General features: G+C 40.5%; 1 protein-coding gene across 1 annotated transcript; it reads right to left on the reverse strand.

Annotated features, from left to right (window-relative positions):
- Positions 1 to 5,603: 5,603 nt before the first annotated feature.
- mmp15a (matrix metallopeptidase 15a) lies at positions 5,604 to 19,163 on the reverse strand. Its single transcript, XM_034141957.1, has 10 exons — positions 18,277 to 19,163; positions 16,257 to 16,405; positions 14,919 to 15,041; positions 14,516 to 14,835; positions 13,871 to 14,032; positions 10,870 to 11,288; positions 10,468 to 10,606; positions 8,883 to 9,033; positions 7,777 to 7,892; positions 5,604 to 6,689 (listed from the first exon to the last, which is right to left on the reverse strand). The coding sequence occupies exons 1-10, from the start codon at positions 18,388 to 18,390 to the stop codon at positions 6,238 to 6,240; spliced, it is 2,145 nt and encodes a 714-aa protein (XP_033997848.1). The 5' UTR covers positions 18,391 to 19,163; the 3' UTR covers positions 5,604 to 6,237.
- Positions 19,164 to 19,492: the final 329 nt, after the last annotated feature.

A 19,492-nucleotide genomic window follows, 5' to 3' on the forward strand; every position in this document is an offset into this window, starting at 1 on the left:
TTAACACATTGTTTATTTTTTTTAATTGTGGGATTTGTTATCTACTAGGAAACTGTTCACATATAATCCCCATGGAAGATGTCCTTACAACGCAGATTGAGCTGTTGTTGTGATCATAGTTTGTGATTCTTGACTCTGCCAATCAGCACAGATCAGTGGGGCCACTTGCCCAGGCTAATCTCAAATTTGTTGCATTGGATTAAATAGTAGCTCCGTCCTTTCACTAATCTACAGCCAGCCTTTTTTGCTGATTAAGGCCTGGATCAACTCCTGACATACGCCCACATCCCACAGGATCACAATCAGTCATTAAAAGATCCTAAATCAGAGAAATACACCCCTAGGATAGACCTATAACTTTTTTCTCAACTGATTTTGTTAGGTAGGATTTATGAAATGTAAGACCTGATAGTGCATACTTTGATAAAAGACAAATCAGAATCTATAGCAAACATCTAATCACAATCAAATGTCTGCTCATATAAACACTCTACTACTGCAGATTCACACACTGTCATTTGACCAAGGCACAGATCCTCACATTCTACAAATGAATGTAATCTATATTTTAAATTATGTATTTTTTGAAAGCATTGTTACCTTACCTGCGTGTCTACTGGTGTTTCTGCATGCCGGTGGCGTAGAGATCCAGAGTGCGGCACAGCCAGCACAGTTCTGCTGGGATTTCCGCATAGGTTGCCTGGAGCTAACAGGATTACCCAGCACCACCTGAAGGTCGACGCACAATCCTGTACCGTGAGCAATCCCAGATTAACAGAAGCAGAGAAACGTATCGTCAGGACATCATCCCTGTAATCTACATACTGTTATCACTCCTCGATCACTGAGGACAGCAATAAATGGTGACTCAAATAATCCCAGACTCTAGGGAAGGTAGAAAGGGAAAACATCCAGTTACAGAATTTTAACTCATTACACAAATAAAGCGTAAAATGCAAACCAAGTATTTGTAATGTTTTGTATAAGCATCTGGATAATTTTGTATTTAACATGTTACACTCCACTTCTCTACCAAAGGAGGAAACTTTTTTTATGATTTATAGCCTACTGTCAATAGGGGATTTGTTTTACTCTTTGAATAATACACAATGGTAGCCTTCAAGGAGAAGCTATACTCTCTCTTCTCCCACCTCAAGCTTTTCATCTCTGTTCCATATTATCTCCCGTCCCTTCCTGATTACAGTTGTATCCCCACGCAGTGACGCAGGGCCATTTCCTGACTGACAAGCAATAAACCTTCTGACTTATTAACAGTCAGGAGGAGACAGAGGAAGCCAAAACGTATTAGTAAGGCTCGGGGTCTGACAGGACTCTGATGATCTAGCCTACTTTCTTTCTTGTTCCTACAGCCATGAAGACCCCAGCTCTGTCAGCAATGGCTACAAAAAGCCATTAATTGTTAATGCATGTCTTCAATATGCCACTAGTTGGAAAGTAAATAAGTAGGCCTACAATAATTAGCATAGCTGAGTTTAATTTCAAAGCTCTTGAGTATATTTCATGTTTCTGTGAACGTATAATTCTACTTTACTGCAATTCAGAGTAAAATATACCATTACTTTTTAACTAAACTCTAGTTTTTTGGCAGCTATCATTACGTTTTAAGGTTTTACAAAGAGCAGGCCGGGCTACAGCATGCTAGCAGCTCTGTCTAAACTAAATGCTAGTCCTCACATGCTAAATGTTAATATGCTACCAGGCTAATGTTTACTCTCTTAGTTAGCGTGTTAGCCTCAGTTAGCCTGCTAACACATACTGATTAGCGTTAAAAGCCGAGTACATCAGAATGCTTATGGGAATAACATTTGCAGGTGGTTATACATAAAATGTGTTTTGTTACCTGATGATGGACATAGATTTGAAATTAAGGAATCAACAATGTTATTACAATTCATCTTGAGGGAAACACTTCATCTGCATCAGAGTTGTTGATGGACCAACATTGCCATGCCTAGAGCTTCCTTGGTAGCAACACGGCTAATATGGTAACCTTATAAAACCTACTAAAACAATACATTGTAATTTATTAAAGCAGTTCTAAAAAAGAACCTACTGTGGCGGTTTGTAGTCAAAGGAGTTAGGAATTAAATCACCAAACTGTAGTCCTAAACTGTATAACAACTGACCTAAAGTTAAATACCAACCAGATAGGTGTGTGCATTGTTGCTTTATTATTATCATCAATCTAGTAATGTAATAGGTTACATGATAAAATATCAGTCACAGAAGACCCTTTCCTATGTTGTGATTTGTTTTGATATTTTCAATTTGTACATCAGTGAACAATCTGAATACTTCTTCCCCAGGTGTTTGACAGGGACAGTGAAAAGGCAAAGTGATTGGCATGATCCCTGAGAGTTATTAGCAAGGATCCAGGACTCCCTTAATGGTAAATTGTAATGTTGACAGCGATTGACAGACAGACAGGTAATCAGACAGGTGGAGAACATTCACCAGGTCAGACATGTGCATATAACTCACTGCATCCAGTGGGGCCTGTTCACTGCTTGAGAATGAGAATTACAGGAGAATTGATGGTGGTGATGAGGCAGCGGGCAGATCCCATTATCAGCTCAGCAGGGGATAAGCTTGGAGAACAGGTTGATGACACAGAACCTTCCAACCAATGGCTGGAATATGTCAGCATAGTGGCCTCAATCCTAATTGAACATCTGCATAAGACACAGAGCAGCGGCAGTTTTGAAAAAGACTCATAGGAGAGGTAGAGAATGTAACTAAAGTTTTGCAAGCTAAGCAATGGTCTATGATTGTGGAGAAACTTTGCAGAAAAAAATAGTGGTGCACACTATTCGCATTTGGTTAACATTTTAAACCAAATGTGTTAAATTGTATTTAAGAGAATTAAAAGAACAAAGAAAAGCAATGAGGAGAAGATATGTTGAAATAAAGGTAGAAAAACAGAGTGGCTGAACGAGAAAGCAGATTTATAGGTAAAGCTTTAGTCGTTTAGTGGATGTTCTGTGATGGAAGCTAATCCTGATTGCCTCGGACATGCAGGACGCTGCTCTCACGCAGTTACACATCTTACACATAAACTACACTCATTGCGTCTGTTTACCAAGGAGAGGTGCAATGTAAACATACTCTAATAAAGTCCTGCATAAATATAAACAGGTTAACGCTTTATATTACAAAACAATACAGAAGAATGACCACAAAGTAAAAATTGCCATTTTGTAAACTTGGCCACGTGTCATAGAATGATTGTATTTGATGACTGGTTTAAAGCTGGCTAATTGTATTAGTTTAATTATATGCTGTTAACAAATGAAGCTGCGTAAAACCATTACAGCTTCCTCTGTAAAATAAATTATCTTTATAAAGAAAGTTCAAATGTATTATTAAGAAGCATCAAAAGGAAATTGCTCAACAAGTACAAGAACCTTCCAATCTTACAAATGTACTTCATGTACTTTCTATTTTAGAGGCAACGATTCCCTCTTGTGGCCGTCAGTAGAATCGACTCCTTGAACTTGACATTTGCTAAGAATGTTAAAAGGTGTATATTTAAGGTAACATGAAGAAATAAATTGCACTAAAGAAGACTAACAGTGTGTTGCTTTGTTTTATTGTGAAATCTTTAACATACTCTACACAGGAGTGCACAGGCCTTACAGAACATGCCCCGCATGCATCAACATTATTGTAATAAACTATTGCTGATCTTACAGAAAACCTGAAACAAAAATATACAAAACTACAAATGTTAAGTAGAGTAAAAAACGAACAAAACACATATCTAAAAACGTTCCCTCATGCTATGTATAGTAAAAAAAAAGGTCCCCAAATATTCACAGAAAAAGGCACAAAGAAATAACAGGTAAAAACTAAATATAGGCACACTGTAAAAGGCACAAAACCTAATGAAAAAGATTAATGATTTTAGCAACTAAATAGTGGCTTTACACAAAGCAAGGTAAACAAAGACAGATAGTGGTAGACTCACTTTCTGCAGTCGTTCATGTGCATTAGGTACCTTTAAATGCTTGAGCTAACTTTCCAGAAGAGTGCAGAAGAAAATGAATACATCTTGGAGGTACAGGAATAAAACAAATTAAACAGAGAAAAACAAAGACTTAAAAGAAACATAAGAGAGGAAAGAATGATAGATGAGGATGGGGGGGGGGGGTCCTCTCCAGCTCAAGATGGAGGGGGGGGGGGGGGGGGGTCCTCTCCAGCTCAGGACAACAAGCAGAGCAAAAACAAGAAGACTAGAAAAGGCGGAGTGGACTTGGATCTAGGTCAGGAGGCACAACGCCAGCGCTGCCCCTCCCCGAGATCCTTCCTCCCTCTTTCCCTCGTTCCTCCTTTCCCAGAGAAAAAACTGGCAAGGAAACTCTGGTAGACCCCCCCCCCCCCCCCCCCCCCCTTCAATCTTTCCGTCCCTCGCATTTCATTCTCTTTCATTTCCTTTTACTCGTCACTTCTATTTTTTATACCTCCTTCTTTCTGCATTTTCCCCAACTCCCCTCTCTCCCTCCTCATGCCTGATACAAATCAGCAGCATGTGGGCTTAATGGAAACCAGACCCTGACCCATTCCTCTCTAGCCTGCAGGCTTCTTCTGTGTACACTTAATTAGCTTTACATCTATTTAGCTTTAGCATGAAATGATGAAGAAGAAGAGAAGATACAAAAGATGGACACTGCTGCTGTTGTTTTACTCTTCACAGGTCAAGCCTAGTTGGAGAAGATGTGTAAAAAACACACTTTTCAATTCTTCTTGTTAACTGTGAATATATCCCTCCTCCTCTTGCATTTCATCCAAGGCCTGGCACCAGTCGTATATCAATATGTCTCCACTGGGGATTATGTTTTACTGGTGTAGTCGAAACAGTTATCGTGGCTGTGGTGGGAGGAGGGGAGGCTGGAGCCCTGGTGTCTGTGTGCAAAGAAAACTATATGTGCCTTTGTTTGGGTAAGTAGTCTCTCTAGGTCAATGTGTGTGTGCTTATCTGGACATGCATGCACCAATGAGTGCCGTTAGGGTTTTTTTGGAGATCATGTGACGTTGGTGCATGTGTGTCTGAGAGAGGGCTCACTGGGAAATGGACACACACAGCTGTCTGTGGAGCAATCTTAGCAAAACAGAAAAGACAACAACAAATGTAAAAGTGCAAATTATCTGCTCTAAACAAAGAAAAAAGATTGGTGGAGGCACCGTAGTCAAGCTAATGAAAGTCTTGTTCAACATTAAAGTGGACCTATCATGCTATATTTGAAACATATATTGTAGGGCCATACCTATATAAAACATGTCTGTGAAGTTTTTTTTTCAAAATACCAAACAGATCATGCATTTTAGCCATGCCTCATTTCGCTCTATTTGCTCTTTTCCAGCCCTGTTTTTGCAAGGGCTGATTCTGTGAGAAGTCTTCTTCGCTGCTTGTGTGGCAGACTACAGCGCCACTTACAGGCCTGGCATATGTACTACAGCGTCTCCAGCGCTTTCGAGCGGTCTCTCATTCCCCTGATAGGTGGAGAGTTGCCCATATAGGCGGAGCACCCCTTTTCTGACGTCAGAAAAATTCAAATAATATCTGGATCAGTTTTTATCAGCTCCGTTGCAGCCCCATTTTTTAGAGATTTGGGTATGGAGGAAAAGAGAGAGGGTTGTGTTTTCTGACACACCGGGGGCACATATTCATGTATAAAAGACGAACAAAAGTGCATTTTGCATGATAGGTCCCCTTTAATGCATGTATGTGTATAGCTATAAGCACTCATGTGTGTATGTACATATGTGTGCTACTGTGTAATGTATGTGCATTATCGACTTTGTCTGCATTTATACTACAAAAAATCTTCGGTCCCTTCTCTGTACAATAAGAATTGATTAAAAAAAGTGTGTCATCTGACATTCGGTGCCTGAAACTTGTTTTTGAACGCTGGGATAGGAATATATAGTTTTTTCCTTTAAGAAAAAGAGGTTATTTATCAGATGTTTAGAAGGCACAAAGGGAGGCACAGGAGAAACACTGTAGGTCGACTGGCAATGATTTGACCAGGTTTGCATTATTTCACATGAGCAATAGAAGTTCTCACAATGAATGGGGCCCAAAGCGGTGACTCATCTGTGGCTTTCTTAAACTTGCGTCAAAGCTGCTTTCCACTCTGACGTAAGTACAAACTCTGACGCCAACGGCCGTAGAAGAAAAGTGATGAAATCTGGCTCTATCGCTTCAAAGTCTGTGCCTCACACCCAGTTCTGCAACGAACGCTTGCAGTGCACCAAGGCCCTCGGCGTTTCCTTCTTCTGTAGAGTCCTGAGGATGCCGTAGATTAGGACCAGGATGCACAGGATGAGGAGCAGAGGAACAATCACCATGATCAGAGTCATGACCTTTGATTCATTGTCGGCCACCGTCACAACCACGTTGACCTCTTTGTCCTCCTCCTCCTCCTCTGTGTTGTCAGGCTGAGAGTCTTTGCCGCTGTCCGGCTCTTTGTGCTCATCTCTGCCTCGATCTGAAGGGTCCACTGGTTTGTGTTTTGGTTCCTGCTCGGTGTCCGTGTCGGGCTTTGGGTCAGGGGCCCCCACACAGCCCATGAAATCCTTCAGGATGGAGCGAGGGTAGCCTTTCTCTGGTTCTGACTTGTGATTGTCAAACCTCCAGTAGTTGGAGCCTTTGTAGAAATAGGTGTGAGCTGCATGAGAGAAAAATAAAATAGATTTAAGTCAATCAACTCATGTGCAATGGATTATTATGTGAATATACTGTAGACCATGTGTTGATATTTGGTGTCCTTGCCTGTAGGGAGTAACACTTATAACTTCCAAATATGATGGATTAAGGGCTTTATACATTCCTTATAAACCAAGGATGCACAGATACTCAGGTGTTCAAGTGATACTGAGTAACAGTACTGGACAAAAATTACTGTATCAGATTATGTGAAAAAAACCTTTAGCGTATACTATCGTTCAACAAGTCTCATTGAGGTGTAGGCTACATTAAATGTTGAGAAATACTATAATATTATATGAACTGCAAATGGCTAATTTTATATTTACTGCTGCTTATTGTCAACCATCTTTGATCCATGTATGTTGATCGGCTGCCTCTGACATATTACCTGTGAGTTTTAGATTTGTGCATAGACTGGGTACATCTGCAAACAAATAGCCCTTCTTGGGATAAATATGGTTATCTCAATCTGAATCTAACATCACAATACAAATGTGTTAATATAAAACTACAAGAAAGTAATTAACTCATAACATGTGATGCATAAATGCACTACAATTTAGCATCGGAATGCAACCAAATAACGCCATACTGTACTCAGGGCAGATTTATGGGTGTAATTGACACTCTGTACTTCAAACCAGGCTTGCAGAGGCATTTGAAGAGTTTGGGTGGACTTTGCATTTACAGTAGAGCAGCTCTGCCTGCCAAAAATCTAATTTCCAAAAGAAAGGACAGGCTAACCCTCAAACCAGAGCTCTCATTCCTCCCTCCTCTCCCTCTCTCATCCCCTCATCCTTCTCCCTGCTCTGCTTGCTCCAGTCTAACCGGCGGCCTCAGATGTAATTGTTTCCCTGTCTGTCTCTAACACACCCAATTTCACCCCTGTAACCTTTCATTCTTTCTCTCCCTACTCACTCATGTTATTCCCCTGCTTTCAACACTGTATGCACAGCTTTGAGGCCTGTTGTGATTTTTATAAACAGAAACTATTCCCTTCCTCTAAAATAAAGGCTTTATTTGCTCTACTGAAAGTCAATATTTACCGCTGTCATCGCTGAGGAAGGCTCCTTTGGGTGAATGAGGGATTTTGCCCCATCTTTCTATCGGTTTTGGGAAGTCACGGTCTGTAGTGCGGGTCTCCTCATTGTATCGCCAGTATCTGCACACAGAAAATAAGATGAAGGAGGACATACTAAGTTATAAAAAGTTTCACACCTTTATATATTGGCTTTCTATATGTTCATGTTTACATGCTTAAATATAAAGAATACACATTATTTTTTTTATACTGTCCGTCTAAATAAACCTGTATCCCCCTCTGCCTAAAATGCTTTATTTTAGCGCATGTCTCTTTGAGCCTCTCAAAGTCCTATACTGTTCTAATTCACTTGCAATATAATATGGCACATCTTTTCTGAAGGAAGTTCCAGACTGTATAAAAAATGGACGTAGCCTTTTTGACAGTGACTTGACAGTCTTCCAATTCCCGGCTATTTTTCAAATGGGCACAAATCTGGATCGTTGGTGAAATGCGGGACAGGGTGAGAGCAGAGCACACAGCCAGCGGCTGCGATCTGTGATGGTATATGTCACTCAAAGCCCACAGGTAGGCATAACTTTTAGGCCGTATTACAGATAACAGGTGAAAGTCCCAACCCCTAGTTGTCATGAACGGGAGAATTCGCTACAGAGACCAAAATGAGTTAATTGTACCTGACTGTAGCAAACTTTCTGCTGAAAAGTCAGGCCTTTTTCAATTGGGTTCAATGGGGATGACTTGCTTTTAGAGCCAACATCAAGTGGATGTTTAAGGAACTGCAGTTTGGCACTTTCACTTTGGCTTCCTTTTTGGGCACCAGAAGTTGCTTCTTCAGTGGTTTTCAACTGTTGTAAGAAATACCTGGAGGTATATGCCAATGAGCCTGCATGGTTGGTTGAATCCCATGACCCAAGCAGCCCGCAAAAAATGACCACTTGTCTTAGTTCCCAGTTTGTTGGTTGATAGGCACTCAAGATACACAAATGTATATGCTTAAACACAGAAAAGGTGATATGTTTTTTAGAACTGCTTTAATAAATTACAATATGTTTCCTTTGATTTCATACATTATATTTTAAAATCTTGCTGCGTGTCTCTGACACACTGTACCTGTCTCCACTGAAGAAGTATGTGTATCCATTGGGCTCCCACCAGATTGCTGTGTCAATCTTGTGAGCAGGAACTCCCTGTCCGTACTGATGTAGAGGCTGTGGGTATCCCGGCACGACGTCAGCCTCCCTGAACACCCAGTATTGTTCATCTGCGGGGACAAAATGATTGAGTTTACATGTTACGTGTTATATGGCAAAGAGAGGGGGGAAATATGAGAGAAAAGTTAATGAGGGAGAGAAAGAAAGGAGGGAGAAAAAAGCCATGGCACATGAAGTCAAAGTGATGGCCAGAGCATATGGCATATGTCATGGGGTTTACTCACTCCAGAAGAAAAGTAGAAAGGACAGTGAAGTTAGAAATAGTGGGCACAACACTTATTTTCCAAGATTTACCCATGTGGGAGCCAATTTCTTGTATAAGTTCATTTTTTGGAAACACTTTTAAGCCACTTTCCACCTACACTGCCAGGACACTGGAGAATTGCAACATACTGTACTGAGCTAAGTAGCTTCAGTACGTCTGTGCATAGGGGCTTCTAGAAATTAGTGCAAACATTTTTACATTATGTACTTTGTACTACAGGTTTTAAATCCTTTTGGATTCACATGAGCAACATTGTCGCAGATTCGGAAGCATTTACTTTCAAATCTTATGAGATAAATACAAATATGTAACAGTTATCACCCATGGATGTTAATGAGTGTTAATCAATTCAAGCCCAATATTCCAAATGTTCCTGAATGGGGTTAACAATCTGTGCAGCATACGTCAACCACCATTCTTAGATTTGGATAATGAACCCCACCCCACCCCTAAAAAAGCCTTTCATGGGTAATAAAAAGAAAATCTGTGATCGAAAGTAAAGAAAATCCTGAAAATGCATGACAAATCACCACACGGCCTGACTGTAAAAGTGAGTGCTCTGCAGCTGTTAACATCTGGAGCAGCGTACTGCGGGAAGGCTGATGCAATCCTCCACCTCTCCCAGGAGGCCTGTTGGGGCTCAGCTGGAGCCACAGAGTCACACTGGAGCAGCGACAGCCGCCACGCTGCACAGGCCTCGCTCAAGACGCCAAATGATCTCAGCAACACACACTTATACACACGGACTCTGTGATGCACATGCAAAGTACACTCAATAGTTTCCATCTGCAGCAATATTGTCACAGTGTTAATACAATGAATCATGATCCTCTTCTTGTGTTATATGTCTGCCAAATACCAAGAGTTATAGCCTTGTTGAATTATTTCCTTATCCTCGTAAATCACATTGTTTGCTTGTAAAAGAAAATGCTGAGTTTGCGCTGCTTTCCATTCAGACCCGTTTAAATCAATGCACAGATTAGTGTTGATCTCCACATCTTGTGGTTATGTAACAGCTCCACATTGGCTCCAGCTTTGCTTGGGGGAGAAATATCTGGGAAACATTACGGAAATTAACCGGCCTCTTGTTGTGCCCTTAAGCGAGGAGAAAAACCATAACAAAGCTCAGTGCGGGATTTTAATAAAATGCAAACCTAACAGAGTGCAGTCCACTCAGCATGTTGATAGGTTTTATTGGTGATAAACAGCTTCGGCATACCTTTAAAGAAGACAAATTTTCCATCGTGGCGCTCGTAGGCTGCGTCAATGTCACTAGGCAGGCCGATCCAGAAGACTGATATGGGCATGGGGTAGTTATCCAAGACCTGGTTCCTCCGCACACGCCAGAACCAGCGACCCTGCCAAGCAAAATAATGATGTTTATCTTTTAGCTTATCTTCAGTCAGAATTATTTATTGTTCACTTCCCATTGCATGACTTGAATGTTGTTTTGACTCAAATAACGGTCGTTTTAGATTGTACATCTTTTCATGTGCTTGTTTTTATCAGGTCAGGGGTTATAAAAACACTAGTGGCAGTTGTATTGCGGTCCAATCCAAGCAAACATTTATATTAAACTGTGTTTCTGAACAACCATATGAAATACTTCTTTACTTCTCACCTTAAAAACAAACATCTCCCCCCTCAGCATGGTCACCGTGTCAAAGTCCCCGTCACAGATATTGGGGGGCTGGTTGTCGGGCAGTTTGGGAGGGCGGGGAGGAGCAGGGGGCTGAGGAGGAGGCGGAGGAGGCGGGACATCTCTTCGGACGTACGGGGTGACAGGGTCAGGCTGAGAGTCTGTGGGGGTGGAGGTGGAGGTGGAGGTGCGGAGGACGGGAGGAGAGGTAGGGCTGAGGCTCGGCTCCGGGGGGGCTGGGGGGTGTGGGCTGCGGTCAGGCGGGTTGGGCGGGGGGTCGGTGGGAGAAGTTGAGGTGGGTTTATCTTCGGGTGGAGAGGAGGAGGTGGGGTAGTCATCGTCAGGATTGTTGTCATGGGGGGGAGGAGAGGTGGGTGGAGCAGCCGTGGGGAGGGGGGGGCCTGAGGATGAAGAGATGGAAGGCTTGGGCTTAGAACAAGTTAAAGATTTGTGAGGATTTATTTTTCACGCTCATATTTCAACTGAAAAATGTCAATCTGAAATGAAATAAATGCCTCATTAGAAATCAATCACTTCTCTCCCGCTGAATGTCCTCTTCAACTCTACCTCACACAAAGAAAGAAAGCCTGATTTTCCATTATGAGCAGTGGCTATAAGCTCACTTGACTGCGACTGTGCTGCTGCTCTTTGGAAAAAACAACCCGCTGGTTGCTAAGTGATGGAAATACACAGATACAGCTACGTAATATGTACGGACAGCTGATGGGCCCATAGAGGTATTGAGTTACACTGAGACCAAAATATGCGAGGAATATATGAGGGCTGATGTTGGCCTGTGACTCTGCTATCAGTGTGCTGCGAAATGTAGCATTATGTAGCATCTGAATCTGCATTGTAGTCTACAGACAGTAAAGTAGGGCTTTTCTGGATTTAATTATTTTTTTATATCATATTCAGGCTTTTAAAATCGGTCAACTTTTATGAAGTCAGCAGCCTTAAAAAGTAAAAATAAATCCTCAAACTAAATCCATAATGTGAATAAACTTGATTTTATGAAACAAAATAATGCACAGAGGTCTGTTACTCTCCAAAACAAACCTTAAAGGTGGGGTATGTAATTTATTTCAGAAACAATTTTTGTTATATTCCATGGAATGCTCTTAACATCCAATGAATACATTAAATGCTTTGACAATAAATACATTAAAAAAATGTCATCTGTGGAAGCCTTAGCGCTGTAAAAAGCATGACCAATCATTTTAGCCGGCCCGGCTAAAATAACTGGATGGCCTACCTGCCTGTCAGTCTTCCATCTGTGCACAAACTTATCTCGTGCCCTCATTGGTCATGTGCGCGTTCGTGTGTGTTGGAGGAGGGGCTCTATAAGGAGGTGGCATATTTTTTCCGGTTGTGTATCTTCAAATTCTAGCGCACTCGAGCTGGTTTCTCCAAAATTACATACCCCACCTTTAAGGTGAGTTCAAATTGGTTAATAACATTGAATAAAACAGGTTTATATTAATGATGTGTGTGTATTGTTCTTCCAACGCTGTTCTGCCTCCAACCTTTGTCCACCTTTTTTCTCTGAAAAATTCAGATTCAGATGTCCAATGACTATGGTTAAAATGTGGCTTAAAAGTGGATAAAACCGTGAATTTATGACAGCTGCTGACAGACAAACACTATGTTGAAAGCATTTGAAAGGGGGATGAGATGTCACCAGAGGAGACCAAATAAAAAATACTGTTACCTTGATTAAAAAGTGGTAGCTCCATGTTTAAAATTGTTTGAAACATTTTGGTTACATAATTACACAAATCAACAGGATATATAACATACGTTTAATCTTTTGTAGTCGTTTTATTGGTAAGATATTTCACGTAAATAGTTGAGTGGCTAAAAAGGTATCGGCCTCTTGAATAAAAATCTCTGTCAAAGGAACGCAAATGTTTATTTCTTCCAAGAAAGAGTTATTCTCCATTCAATCAGAGCTTTTCTCTAGCTCAGCGCTTCGTTGCTCCGTTTGATTTAGGGAACTACTGTATCATTTTAGCCAAAACATTTACCTCACAGTATTTACAGCAGCAGGCCTGTGTAGGCGTATCAATAAGCCAGAGTTGTGTGGGTATGGAAAGATTGGGAGTTTCCTGGGCAAACTTTAACTATAGGAGGAACATTCAAATAGTACACTTTTGTGTGTTACGGGATACAAGAGAGGCGACCGTTTCGGAACAATAGATGGTAATGAAAATAGTGTTTGCCTAAAAGTCAGTAAACAATGTCTGCAATGGATTTATGTCTTCAGTTTAAGAGACAAATTAGTGTTTCGGCCTGTAATTACAGCTCCTAAAACATGGCCGCAGCAGAAAAATAGCAACACATATATACATAAAGGACACTCTAAAACACATATGAGGCTTTTCTCTAGCCAACAGGCACACATACAAAGATGTCATCTGTCAATTAACAATGCCATCCATTGAGAAGGGAATGCATGACAACATCATAACGGCACGCATGATATGCTGTATTGAGCGAGGTTTTTGTGATTTATGTGTGTGGTTGGCCGTTTGCACAGAGCTTCTTTACAAGCCTTCTTGTGTTCCTGTGTGCAGATGTGATACAGCCGATTTTCTGCACTTCAACCCTTGCTGATTTTAGATCCAAAAAGCATGAAGAGTATGAAGTCAAAACATCAAAAGAGTTTGAGTTCACAGTTTGTTTTGTGTGTTTCTGCTAAGGCTAAACCATGATACTAATCGGGTCTTGGTGGTAAGGTTAGAAAAGGCTTTCTAGTTGTGTATATCAATTAATAGATCTTAATCAATGTAGACAAAGCTGTGTTATGGTTCAGTTAAGTATCTTTGCACTAGCTGATGGAAAAATCTGACATTAAAGGGCTCACTGTGTCAGGTTCAAATCCAAATTCTGCTCTGGTGGTGCCTTAAAATACTGCATTGTTGAAGCCATAAATAAAACCAATGATATAAATAGGTGTATCTGGACAGTGCGTGCCTCTTACCGTATATGTACTGTATTCCTCTGATGTCATCCTCGTGTAGGGAGAAGTTATGTGTGTGAGTCCACTGGTAGAGAGGAGCCATTATGGCGCTGGGGTTATCAGAGTGCTCCAGACCCAAAGCGTGACCGAGCTCATGGACCGCAACCAGGAAGAAGTCAATACCTGCAGTGACACACATATTGTTTGTACATTTGTTTACATATTTATACAACATTTTTTTTGCTAAAAACGTATCATTATGAAGTAAATATAAATTGCACATGTAATATAAAATAATGACACCATCTGCGTTTATATTGGTTCCCTATAGGCTTGATTTCACTATGCAACTCTGTCTGCCACCGGGGTGCATTCTCATGGTAAAATTAAGGCTCCATTTATACCATAAAGGAAGTGAATCAACTATTGGGCAACCAAAACAGGAAGAGGAAAGCTAATAAATATTTTTAACAAGCTAAATGGCTGGTTAGATTTTATTAGTATGGCATTACAGCAAACTTGTAGACACATCCAATTCTCATGGACATGTACCCAGTGAACCTTTACTGCTGCAGCCCAGTTAACCAGAAGAGACAGAGAAATGATGCTGTTGCCAAAAGGTCACAAGTTCAATCCCCGCTAGAAAAAAAGAGTCAACTGACTTACCTTCTGGGTTTTTATTGTCCAATGTCCAAGGCTCATCTTCATCAAAGTGTACATCCCCACCGATTCCTGGTCCGGGGTAGTAGGCATGGGCCAACGACCCTCCCTCGCCATCAAACAATGACATATCACCGTGGTAACCAGAGGCAAACAACAACAGGATGTCAGAGAGCTCTGACTTGCTGCCGTTGATGCTGTGGTTGTAGTGTTCAGCAGGTAACTCCTCAAAGGTGAGCGGCGTGACCCGTCTCCACACATCGAAGGCGCTGCGGATAGCTTTGTACGTCTGCTCCTCGCCCAGCAACGCGTGATATTTTAATAAACTAGAGCCAGAAGAAAAAGCCTATTAGAGATGTTATGCTATTGCTTTGTTGTTGAATTTCTTTTACATGTCAGTGCTATAAACCTGTAGGTGATGTGGTCTTTGTCCCACTGCTTTCCAGTGAGAGTGTAGCGCTTCTTTCTAGCACCAACATCAATCTCCTCTGCCTTTCTGTCTGGGAGGCCACAGCGGGGCAGACGCATCGCCCTAAGCACACAGAAACAGACACACACATTACAAACTGTTGTCACCAACATGCTAACCTAGCATAATGACTTTTTTTTTCATGGCCATAAACTTGACCCTTATACTGTTTGCGGTAGCTTTTGTGATTTCTTGAAATGTTTTATTTCTAATCCTTTTTGATAGACTCTTCACAAAGCTGGAAATTATTATTCTAAACCAGCATGGAGCACTTAATCTAAGCCCTTTTTCAGGACTAATCTCTGACAAACTAAAATGTGAAAACAAAGTGAATTTGTCATGTTAAAGGAATAGTTTGACACTTTGGGAAACACACTTAATCACTTTTTTGTCAAGCATTACTGTAAATGAGGCCACTGCCAGTAGTCGACTTAGCTTAGCACAAAGACTGGAAAAAGATGGAAACAGCAAGCCTCGCTTTGTCCATAGGTAACTACAAACATGTTTTCTTTTTTACTTGGTTTCTGTTCTTTAAGGGATTAAACAACAACACATTACAGTATGTGTTAAATAATGATGTGCTGATCTGCAGATTCTGTTAACTTTGCAGAGAGCTAGGCTAGCTGCTTCCCCTTTTCCTGTAACAGGGCTAAACTAAGCTAATTGGTTGCTGCTGCTTTTTTAGCTTCACATAACAGTGGTATCAATATTTTCCTCTTACTCTTGGGAATAAGGTGTATTTACAAAACCTTTCCTCTAAGATCTTGTCATTTTTCCTAGAACTTGCACACAGTGTACACTTCCAGGGAACCGGTCTAATAAAATGAATCAAGGCCACAGATGAATGTGAGGATATAACACAATAGCCCGACTAGCCTCATTAGTCATGATGTGATATAAGCTAAATTAAACTATAATCCAAACCTTATGGGCATAAAAACAAGCTGGCATTGTTTCTCCGCCCCTGGTAATACAGACAAATTAATATGACAAAGTTATTATGTGATGAGGAAAAGCCAAAGCTATGAAACAAATTGCTTCAGGATGCTTGGTTCTTGGGTTGAGGTTTGTTGACCGGCACGAGGCCATAGAAGGCATACAAATGAAGGATCTAAAAAATGGCAATAAATGTAAAATAAAGTCCAACATGATTTAAAGAAATCCCTCAAGATCTCTGGATTCAGTTTGTGGTCACTGCTCACACAAACGTAAAGTGGTGTTGCGTGTCTTTGGGACAAAAAAAACTGCAGAATAAAACCAAAATAAATACTTTCTTACACAACAGTAGCAGGGTCCATCTCTCCGGTCACCTCCAGGCCATAGAAGCGCTGCATGTCACCGATGGCTTTGGAAAGAATCTGAGCCGACTGCATGGTGGACATCTGACCGCTCGCCTGAGACAGGTAGCCAAATTTACGAAGCCACGCCTGTGAGGAGACAATCAGATTTACTTAGTCTTCCTTTGGAAAAGTTCCTAAACACATGTTTGTTTTTGTGTGTGCGATACATTTGTATGACAGCTACAACTGTTTAGTCATTAGACAGTGGATAATCCTAGAGGGAGCATCTGAGGAGTTAAAAGAAAAGTAGAGATAGAAACCAGATGGCTTCTATTAACATTACGACATTCCTGCGCCTTCTCCACACTGACAGCCAAGATGAGGAGGAGAACAGAGGAAGAAGTGGAAACAGGAAAACTAAAAGGGCAATAATAAAACTGTATGTCACTGCTGTAGTTAAACACAAAACTCTGCATGAGTCTACTTAAAATAATGGTAAAAGGCTTACACATGCTGAATTTCCCCTTTTTGCTTCATGTTTGCTGACAGTGAAATTGAGCGTGTAGAGACTTGTAGGCAGGCAAACAGGACCATGGCTCCTGGGGGGGAATCTGTAAAGTTTTGAGTTCTGCCCTTTAAAAAAGCCTTGAGAGCTCAAAAACAACGCCACAGGCCCCCTCATACAGATGGATCATGGGACTCATACCTTCATGCATGTATGGGATGAACTTAGGCCGGGGGCAAAACACACACTCGCAACACAAAAACTCATCATGCATGAACACACTCAGGCAGAGAAAAACCTTAAAAGACCATTTCTGCATAGCATGACAAGTCTTGACCCATGTAACCTTAAAGTGGGCTTATTCACACCTGTGCCTAAAGAACATGAAAGAAGATAAGTAAAACCTCTGGAGGATATGACTGGATTCAACATTGTGATATTCTTACATTGTTATATAAATCAACAATATGGCATATACATGATAATTACATTTAACAGAATGTCATTATTTTTAAAACCACAACATTAATAACATATCTTGTGAAAATCTGAATAATGGTAACCCCTATATTCAATATACATAATCAGGGTACAGACACTTCATACACGCTTTAATGTAGTTTTTAAACAAATATAAGGAAATGTATAGGAAATGTTCTGTCCATCAGACAGTGGTGTTCAAACAGTGATAATAATGTTAATGTCACTTACTTTGCTTAATTTATGTACTTGCATTGCTGTTCTATTTTGCATGGATCTTTTATATTACTTCTAGTACACTTAGTTTATTATGCTACTGTGTGTTATATGTTTCCAGTTTAAAACTGTCTCAAGAAGACATCACCAACTCATGGTCAATTTAATATGTTTTCTCTAAATCTTAAACATACTCTTTTTACAAGTTTGAAAATCAACTATTCATGTGGATATCAACTATACTAATATATATTTTAATTGTATTATACCTGTATTACATAATCAAACTTAATTCTGGAGGCTTCTTAATTAAGATAAGTTGACAAATACATAAATCAACTCTTTAAATGTCCTACAATTGGCTTACAACTCCAATCATAGTGGTTGTTTCATTGTTCATATTCTGGTTATACATTGTGCAAGTAAATGCTAAAAGTGTTGTTTTTGTAATTCAAGATTATATGATCTTTACATGATTCTACAAAAGGCAATACCATTTTATACATAGGTTTGTACCTCAAGTGCTGTGTTGTGATTTGGAAAAAGGTCAAATGGTCAAATGACACCCCTGCAGTGCTAGAACCCACCTGATGCTTTGATGTTTAACAAAAACAAACACAAGGATATGCACTTATAACCTGCTTATGAACACAAACAAGTATCCAATAAACTGAGAAAATGATCTACTCAGACACTTATAAATACATTGTATGAGTACTGTAAATTAAACTAATTAAGTTTTAAAATAAAACTACAAAAAGGGAATATCGTAACCATCTAGAAAAGTATTGTCTGTACCCAGATCCAGATGTTATACCTCAGCATTGAAGCCTTCTTCCTCCGGGACATCTGTTGCCGGGCTGCTCTGGATCAGGCAGAGTAAGGACCACAAAGTGATAATGCTCTGAGTCCAGGGCTGTTTGGGTGCCATCTTCCTGTTGCTGTTGTGGGGTGATGAAGACGTGGTGACAGAAAACAGCCAAACAACTTCCTCCGGCAGGACAAAGTGCTGGACTTCTTTTCTTCTCCTCCTCTTACATCAAATCACAAACCTCCGCAACAAGTAGCCCCACTATCTGCTCATTTTTTGGGTTTGAGCACTAGAAAAAATTGCTACAAACTATGTAAAATAAAGTGCATTCACTGAACCTCGGAAAAACACGAATCGAAATTATACTAATCCATTCCCGGTTGCATACTGAGCGATTTGTCCTGGGCCAGCAGCTTCATGGCTCATCCAAGTGTTCATACAGCAGCTCCTTTCATGCACTCAGCTAACAGTGTAGCCGGCGGGCACTAAACTAGACCTTGCCCCCTTTTCCTTCGTCCACAATGGCTGATCAGACCAGCATCTGGAGCACAATGAGAAGTACTGCAACAAGTCTCATCAAATACACTGCAAACACGGGATTAGCACACGACAAGTATTTTTGGAAGTTCAGGAGTTTCTGAACTTGTTGCGAAATGTTGCACACGACAAAAACAAAGAAAATCTGGACTCCAGAGGCAGGATATCAAATTTCACCTGCACCGTTTTGCTCCAAAGTAGACGTACACCACGGCTTTTAACTCTAAACGGAAACGCGTTGTGTCAATATTTTCGAGACCGCCATCAAACAGCTGGGTTTCTGATAAAAGATATGTAATCATTTTAAGAGACGAGAGCCCTCCTCCCTTCGCACAGCAGACCTGACTCAGCGTGCCATCTGCTGTCCTCACGGGAAACTACCTGCTGCTGTAGTCATTTGGGACAGGAAGCACATACTATTATGCATGGAGGTAAATTAGGTTCGCGTTTAGTATATTACACAATCGATAGCATGCATTAAAGTGAAACACTTCTAATGAAATGTCATGAGGATTATACCATAAATCTATATGTGAACATGTAGAAAATATTAACCAACCCTGACCAACATTATTATTATTATTATTATTATTATTATTATACCTCAGCACTTAAGCATTCCTCCTCCGGAATTTCTCAAAGTGTAATTCAACTAGTTCAACCTTTTTGAATCCATATTTGTTAT

The sequence above is a fragment of the Trematomus bernacchii genome, unplaced genomic scaffold (genome assembly GCF_902827165.1).
Source record: "Trematomus bernacchii unplaced genomic scaffold, fTreBer1.1, whole genome shotgun sequence".
NCBI classification, from domain to species: domain Eukaryota; kingdom Metazoa; phylum Chordata; class Actinopteri; order Perciformes; family Nototheniidae; genus Trematomus; species Trematomus bernacchii.

Coding starts and splice junctions, on each gene's coding strand:
- mmp15a (XM_034141957.1), bottom strand. CDS start 18,390: ATGGCACCCAAACAGCCCTGGACTCAGAGCATTATCACTTTGTGGTCC. Junction 16,406..18,276: donor AAGAAGGCTTCAATGCTGAG/GTATAACATCTG, acceptor GTCTCCTCACAG/GCGTGGCTTCGTAAATTTGG. Junction 15,042..16,256: donor ATGGACCCTGCTACTGTTGT/GTAAGAAAGTAT, acceptor CTGTGTGCTTAG/GGCGATGCGTCTGCCCCGCT.